The sequence below is a fragment of the Alexandromys fortis genome, unplaced genomic scaffold (assembly GCF_014885135.2).
Source record: "Alexandromys fortis isolate MF-2015 unplaced genomic scaffold, M_Fortis_MF-2015_v1.1 scaffold_23, whole genome shotgun sequence".
NCBI lineage: Eukaryota > Metazoa > Chordata > Mammalia > Rodentia > Cricetidae > Alexandromys > Alexandromys fortis.
Window position 1 is genome coordinate 11,181,556 of NW_026067907.1, and position 8,564 is coordinate 11,190,119.

General features: G+C 56.1%; 1 protein-coding gene across 1 annotated transcript in view; it reads right to left on the reverse strand.

The window, feature by feature from the left end:
* The window catches only part of Pde10a (phosphodiesterase 10A), a 191,835-nt gene extending 183,827 nt beyond the window's left edge, over positions 1 to 8,008 (reverse strand). The window contains exon 1 of the mRNA XM_050135729.1: positions 7,111 to 8,008. Within this exon, the coding sequence (XP_049991686.1) occupies positions 7,111 to 8,008 (898 nt within the window). The remainder of the gene's footprint in view (positions 1 to 7,110) is intronic.
* Positions 8,009 to 8,564: the final 556 nt, after the last annotated feature.

The window sequence follows — 8,564 nt, forward strand, 5'->3', positions numbered from 1 at the left end:
ACTCAGATGTCACCCTGTAAGTCACTTCCTGTTAGGAAGTTTGTGAGGGGCACACACAGGCAGCTTTCCTAGCTCTGGGTGATCCTGAGACAAATGGTGGGCTCTGGCCTACCCCTTGCCCCGTCACTCTCCTCCCCGGAAGATGTCTTCCTACGTCCCTGCTTCACTCTTAGACCTGTCCTTCCAAATGTCACCCGTCACTCCCCCACACCCATCTAATTGCGGGTTACTAAGCTCCCCTCCCAAGCACCCAGGGAGCCTTCCATGCCCCTGACTTTCTCTTCATTCTCCTTGTTCCCTAAAAGCTTTCTCAGGCCTTGCTCTCCTCCCTTGCTTTCCCTAAAGGGCCGAAATGCTGGACAGTTGGAGTTAGGGGAAGTTGGCGTCTGACGAGGCATTTCCTACCCTCCTGTTGCTCCCAATGTGAGATGGTCCCCACAGCTCCTGCCACAGAAAACCTTTCCCTTTGGGACTCCATTTTCCCAGCACCACACCTCCTCTCATCCTGCGTTCCCTGCCGAGCTGTTTGTCTGCTTGTCTCCGTCATCTGCCCACCACTGCTCTCCCTCAGCCGCAGCTGATCTCTGAGGCTGCTCCCCTTTGAGTTCCATGATGTGCCTGTCCCATGTCACCCCCGGTTCCGCTCACGGCTGTCTCACGCACTCTTCATGCCTGACTCCCATTCCCGGCACTCACTTAGAATTCCACTCTCCAACGAACCTTCAGCTACTGTCTCAGTGCCAGGACATCACGGTCTATTTCTAATACGCTTCGGGCCAGAATCATCCTCTTCCTCCTCAGGCGGTGGCAGAAACCCCCTTCTCTCTGTCTTAGAACTTCCAGATTCATGCCAGGCATTCACGACTGACTCCCTGTAAGGGTGCAATGCCAACCTCTTTCCTTCTTCTCCAGCCTTGGAGATGGGAAAACTTCGTCTATGTGAATTTTTAGCATCTACCACACCTTGAGCATCTCAACCTCACCACTGCCAAACCTACCAAACCTGCCTGTGCTGCACCTGAGCACTGCCTTCTGTGGGACCCCCTTCCTGGTAACCGGAAGCCTCCGAGCATGCATTCCCTAGTCTTCCCCTGCAACAGCAGGTGTGCGGTGCGCGCAATGCCTCCAAACACCGCATGGGTCCTCCATTACTTTTCGCTTCCACTGTCATTCCCCCAAATCGATAGCCTCTGCGCATGCCCTTCCCCAACAGCCCCAACATTCCTTTCCCAAATTACACTCAGTTAAGCCTCCAGAACGAGAATCATGAACTCAGGGGCTCACAGCTCTCCCAAAGCCCCCCTCCTACTACCTGGAGCCATGCTCAGTTTCCCCAAACTTCCATAGTCCTGTTCTGGCCCGTCTATGGGCTTCATCACATACCAGACATCTAGGCTGAGACTCCCAACTCCAACAGCGCAGCCTTCGCTCTGCTCCTCTAGCCCAGGGCCCATCTGCGAGGCCGCTCTTTTCTTGATGGCTTTGCACACCACAGCTGGCCATGCTGCTCCAGACTGACCTTCACACCCAGGGGCAGCTCTCTGTATGAATTCTCTGCCTACTTTTTTGATGTGTTTTGCTTCGTTTCTGGTGGTTGCTGTCTACACCACCAGAGAGCAGTAGAGAGCGCAGGTACACCCAAGCCGAGACACCTACGACCTACTGAGGTACATATAGTACTGACTGACTCCTAGCAGAGTCATACCCCCCACCTCCAGCTTTCCAACCCGGGAACCATGGTGCCCAATGTCTACACAGCCACCCATCATGTCACCTGTCCCTCTACCTTCCCCCTCCCTGTGTGTACAAGGTCTCCCCTGCAGAGGACTCTGCCAGAGACCTCCATTCCTCCTACACCATGGATGCTGCCCCTTCTTTCACACCTGACTCTGAACTCAGAGGACTGTCTCTTACAAGGTGGCCTTAGCACAGACCTTTAATTCCTTTCCCCTTAGCTGGCTGAGATCCTGTCTATGTCTTCCAGAGGTGCCTCCTTTATCCAAAAGGTATTCCTTGGGCCTCTGCCAGGCAAACTCCCTTCCCCGATCCCTTGAGACTCAGGCCTGGGCATCCTATAAAACACCCACTGGGTCTTCCAAGCTGGGGTCTGCTCTGGCCTCCTCCTGAGTCTCCTCCTAGCCCTGCTTGGAACCCAGGAGCTAAACCCCCGCCCTTTCCTGGAGCTGCAGGTCCAGTGAGGACCAACTCTGTGGAACACACTCACTGGGACTCCAGAGCTCAGGGTAAACTCTGGGTAAAACGGCCACAAGTGTCCAGGTCTCACTCGAGGGCCATACCTCTTCCCTGTACATGGCTCTGCTTTGCTGGCGCCTCTAGGTGTCTCACACAAGCAGATAGTGTGCGCTCCTCAAGGGCCACCACTGTCTTCTAGAAAGGAAGTGGGTCATCATGAGTGAAGGGCAGTAGTAGATGTATAGGCCGGGGGTGCCGGATACCTGCTCCGCCCTTTGCCACAGCTGGAGATTTCCTGCCGCTGGGAGTTTTCCTTCAGTCGGGCTTGAAGGAAGGAGCTCCCCACTCGCAGGGTGGCGACTGTGCTGACTGTCACAGTGTTTCCCACACAACTTATCCCGTCTGATCGTCAGCAAGGACTTCTTTGTTCTAGGGCACAAAATGTTTCCTGTGCAGAAATCCTCAGGGTCCAATGTATCAATGTGAGACAGAAGGCCTGTCTTTTCACACTCTACTTCTTTCCAGTCAAACTTTTAGAAGATTCCTCTATCCACATAGGTTTATTTCAAATTAAAAGTAGGATTTCACGGGGTTACATATTAATAATCTAGATAGAATAATGTCACCCAGTTTAAATAGCTTTGCCCTTTGGACCTGCTGACCCAGCCAGAAACCAGCTCACCCCTCCATGGACAGCTGATGACATTCACTGCCCACACACAGCCTGGTAGGAATTCACAGACTGCTATTCGGGTCACCTGTTAGGGCACTCCTGTCTGTATGCCATGTCTTTGGGGAGTCGAGGGCCATCTCTCCATCCGACACACAGTTCCACTATAGACCATGTGTAGACAAGCTGGAAATGGGGCCTTGGCTGGTCTAGACCCAGACGGGTGCCGTGCCCGGCCCTGAGCCTAGTTTTCCTCTGTGGCATCAGCTTCCCAGAGCTGATAAGAACCACCTAACCGTGAAGTCTGCTGTTGTGTGGAGTTCTGAGTGCATTTGCCTTTACAGGGATCATATTTATCTCAGTGTATCCTGGTGCCGGCCACAAGGTCCTCACACCTCGGGAGGCAAGTGACAGGCTCACATGTCGTACAAATGTACACTTGCTGTTTGGAAGATCTGAGAAACATGCAGTGATTTGCAGTGGGAAGGCATTTAAACTCTGCACTCACAAACTTTCCTGGTCATATTTCCCTGTGTTCTTCATATCCTCCCCCACAGCCCCCCACCCTTGCATGTTCTTCGCAGTAGCTAACTGGTACAAACAGCACACAGAGACATTTGTGGGTAGGAGAACTATGTGGCTGCAGATACATAGGGCTGTATTTCCCATAGGTGTGTCTCCTGCTCTTCCCAGGCAGTGCCTCTTCCAGCCATGCCACTCTAATGGGAAGCTGACTGCCGTTCCTATCGGCCTGTCAGTGTGACACCCCTGCCCATGCAATCTGAACTGTGTGGATGATCCAGGACAATTACTGTCTCTCCATGGACAAGATTTTCCTACTTCTTCGGCTCTCCCAGCAGGAAAAGGAGAAGCAGAGGTCCGGAGGTCAACAGAGGACAGGAAGTGATGTGAGTTCAGAAATGGCCTGATTCAGACAGAGGAACAGCACTAGGCAGGAAGACCACTTGGAGCACTGAGCATCCACACTGAGCCAACTCCTGCCTGGGAGGTTCCTTCTCATCCTGGCCTACTAGCCCAGCACAGGTCTGGGACTTCCAGATGCTTGAGAGAGAGAGGGACAGGCTAGGGTAGGACCTAGCATGTGGCACTGGTTTCAAACAAGTGTCTGTTCAGTGCCTGATCAGGTGAACCAAGAAGAAGAATAAAATAGACAGGAACAGAACAGGGCTATTGTAGCGTCCGCACGGGGATTGCTTTCAGACAAGAGAATTGCAGTGTGCACTTGTCCCAGCAGCCGCTGGGCTCAGCAGCCTGCACATAACAATTTGTTTGGCTGACAAAGAGATCAAAGTGAAAGAAAAAACAGATACAGACTCCACAGGGACACATCTGAATACCTTTGTGTATTTTCACGTCCTTGAGGAGTACACAAACTCTTTCCAAAAGGCTCTTATTTTTCCCCCAGAAAACTGCCAAGTTTCAGAGAGTTCAGCAATTGAGACCCAGGTGGTCTGCTCTTTGACCGCAGGCAGACAGAAACAGAAACCCTAAAAGTGTGTGGCACAGGGGACGGGAGGGCAGAGAGCAGCCTTCACTAGGGCATCAACCTCTTCTACTGTGCAGTCAAACTGTTAACAGGTGCCCTAGTATTTCCTACCCGAGCTCTTCCTACCTTAGTACTCCCTACCCTAGTATTTTCTACCCGAGCACTTCCTACCCTAGTACTCCCTGCCGTAGTATGTCCTACCCTAGTACTTCCTACCCTAGTGCTCCCTACCCTAATACTCCCTACCCTATGGTATTTTCTACCCCAGCACTTCCTACCCTAGTACTCCCTGCTGTAGTATGTCCTACCCTAGTACTTCCTACCCTAGTACTCCCTGCTGTAGTATGTCCTACCCTAGTACTTCCTACCCTAGTACTCCCTACCCTAGTATTTCCTATTCTAGTACTTCATACCCTAGTACTTCCTACCCTAATAGTATCCCATACAAAGCTGCAGGAGTTTTGTGCTTTGATCCATACCCAACCTGTTTTGGGGGACAAGAGTGGCTATGCCATAGCAGGGTTGGCTTCTTTCAGTTGAAACTATGTACAGAGTAGATCCCTATTTAAAACAAAACCCATAGGGTACTCTTTATTACCCAAGATAACCCAGATCTCTCTGGAGTTGCTCATCTTTATTCAGAACCATAATTTCTTCTGCAATGACCGTCCCACCCCCAGACAAAGACAGCATCTTTAGATACACTTTAGATACATCTGCTTCTTAGATACACACAATCACAGACAAACAAAAAAGCATCCTAGCCAATTCTCCTTCATGAAGCACTTGGTACTGTCAAGTACAATGGCCTAAAAGTGTGCACTTGAACATGTCCAAGTACACACACACACACACACACACACACACACACACACACACCAGTTGCCAAAAGAGAAAGGTATATATTTTATAGAGGGGAAAAAATAAAATATGAAATAGGAAGAACACCCCGGGGCAAGCCTAGCCATAAGTCTCAGGTTTATTCCAACAACTCCAAGAGAGTTTATGGGCCCCACCTTCTCTCACCCCTGCAAACCAGGGCCAATCCCTGGAGTCCCTTTAGGGAAGTGTAGTTAGTCTCTGCTGACCACAATCCAGGGGCAAGTGTACAAGTTTATTTATACACAGATGCCCAAAGCACAGTGCTCTATAAGTCACAAATACACGGGATGGGACTAGAGAGGCAGATACCGGAGAGAAGCCTCAGAAGTAGAGGTCAGCTGGGAGCACAGAGTCCACACCCTTTGAGGCAAGCAAGACAACTGGCAAATAAACCTAAGCAGAGATTTGCTGAAACTACTGCCTGCAGATGTGTGAGTGCTCACTGGGCTATGTGGCCACCATGAACTGGCCCAGGGCCAGGAAGTAGGATTGCAGGAGTCAACCCGGTCCTGGAGGGAACACAGTCACCCTCTTGTGAACTGTACCCTAAGGGCTCCTGGGTGGGCACCTAGATCAGCTCTGGTCCCGAGGAGAATCTCAACCCAGGCATCCCATGCCCCAGAGCCAAGTCCGCCCTGATCAAGGAGTAAGTGGTACTTGGGAGCAGTAGCGAGAAAGCAGATTTGCAACCTGGTGGAGAGTCTGCCTGAAGAAAGCAAGGCAAAAGCGCGGCTTTCCAGAGAGATGCAGACAAAGGAAAGGCTCGGGTGCGCACGCGGTGGACTGTGGCACCAAATTCATGCTCATGGCCCAGCGGTTGCCAGAGTCTTTCAGTTCCCCGTGGATACACCCTCTCAGAGCACAGACGCTCCCACCCGGTCCCACCTGGTCCCTTCCCGACCCAGTGTTCTGGTCCTCACCCTCTTCACCCTCCATCCACAACCGCTGTGACTCCTTCCTCTGCGCATCTGGAACCTCTTCCCGCAGCATCTCCTGCCTTTCTCCTTCCTTCCAGGGACTTCTCTGATCAATCTTGTCGTCGCCCACCACCCCCCATGACACGCCTTCTGCTGCCCCTGCCCCAGCAGGCTTTCAGCCCGGCGCCTGAGAGTGGAGAGGCGGAATGGTCATGCTACTGTAGTCTGGTGGGTTGGAGCGAACCAGAGGTGCCTCTTTCTTCCATGCTAATGCCCCATTGTTCCTCCGCTCTCTTTACCCACCCAAGCAGCACCAGCTACCAATAATCCGTTTGAGGTGGGCAGTGGGGGGGGGGACCATCTTCTTCATGAAGATGGGTGCAACCAGTTCCATACCACTGGTCCATGCACCAGAACACAACCACTGCAGGCGCGGGTACTGTCTTCCCTTATATTTGGAAGCCCCAGGTTCCCAAGCCCTGCCTGCCCTCACGGCAGCCTCAGGAATCCAGTGGTTTGGATTCCAGGGACCCCCCAATGGGAGGAAACGTATATACTCCAATCTAATGGTCAATTATCTCTAGAGAATTGTGGAATAATCGGGGACAAACTTGATGGCATAAATAATGGGCCAGGTCAGTGTGGTCAGGGACAGCTCTACGGAAGCAGGTTAGTTTTTTAATGTCTGACACCTTTCCTCTGCGCGCACGCGGGGCTTGGGAAAGCCCAGTGTCCCTAAGCTGACAGGCAGTCCCAAAGCCACAGAGGTGCCACCAGCTTCCTGTAGCCCACTGACCGATCACAGCCGGGCACACACACACCTTGCCGGTCACCCACCACCATAGCAGTTCCCTCCCCACCCCACAATCCAAGGTCCTGACTGGACCCCACCAACCGTGAAGCCACCCGGGCCGCGGGGAACATGGGGCCGGACCACTTACTGGGGCTGAGGAAACACTCGGTCAGCCTTCGGAAGCAACTCGCATTGTTAGATGGTCCATCTTCCATGTCGGAGCCGAAGAGCAGCGGCCGAGCGGTGGCGAGGGGGAAGGCGGCGCCTCGGGGCCGCCACGGAGTTCGGCCACCGGCGGCAGAGCCGGGGCCGAGGCCAGGGCAGCCCCCGCTGGCGCCCGGAAAGCCCGGGGAGTCTGTGCGGCGCGCGCCCGGGTGGAGGGGGAGCCGCGGCGGCGGCGGTGGCCGGGGCCCGGCACGGGCTGGGAACAGCAAGCCTAGGATCGAAGGCGAGAGGAAGAGCCGCCGCCGCCCGCCGCTGCCACCGCCGCTGCGGTGACTACTGCCGGGGGGGACGCTCAAGGGAGCTGCCTCTTGTCCTCCTCCTCCTCCTCCGCCAGCATCGCCGCCGCCGCCTCCTCCTCCTCCAGCCGCCGCTGCGCCCTCCCTTCTCGGGAGACGCGCGGGGAGGTGGAAAGCAGATGAGGAGGGGACAAGAGGGGGAGGGGGCAAGGGGGGCGGCGGCCAGAAGTACCAGGAAGATGAAAAGGAGGAGGAGGGGATAGGGGAGGAGAAGGCGAACGCCGAGGGAGCGCGGGCCGCCACCCAGCCGCAGACGCCGGCGCGGAGCGCAGAGAGGGCGCTGGGGCCCCCAGCGGGGCTGGCGTGGCCTGCCGGAGACAGGGACCGGGACAGGGGCGGGGGCGCCGCAAGCTCCTCCCGGCTGCAACCAGGCAGCTCCCGGGCCAGGCTCAGGCCCACTGCACTCCGCCCGTTGGCCTCGCCGCGCCGGGGTTCCTGCCGGACTCGGCCGCGGCCGGGCTCGTCCCCAGCCGCTGGCAGCGGAGCCTGGGGGCGGGGAGCGAGCCGCTCCTCCGGGCTGGCCATGGCCCTCCTCTCCAGCCTCCAAGGGGGCAGGCGGGAGGGCGCGGCGGCCGGGACTCGGCGGGCTCCGCCCCCGCAGCACCAGACCTCCCTGCCGCGCACAGGCTCCGGTCCCGTCCGCCTCTCTTGTCTTGGGTCCCTCTCCGGCTGGGGGTTCACATCGTGTTTCCTTTGGGATTCACGAGGACCCCAGGCTGGGGACGAGTCCCGAGTCCCAGCGCCTCGGTGCGGACTGGTGCGCACAATCCTCGCCCTTCCCGGCCGGGCTAGGGGCTGCGGGGACGCTGCCCGCGGGCGTGGCGTGGTGTGTGCGCGCTCCAAAGCCTAAGCCGCGGCGACTGCTCCAAAGCAGCGGAGAAAAGCGCCGCAGTGCCGCTGCCCGTGGAGGCGGCGGCGGTGGCGGCGGCAGAAGACGCCCACTGGCGGAGCAGGCGCTCCCCGCGCCGCCACCGCCCGCGCCCACGTTGCGCGTCCGCTGGGACTCGGCCCCGCCGCGTCAGGCCCCAGCACCCCGGCACTCTGTGCATGGTGTATGCACCTGGCCAGCAGTAGCAGGTCT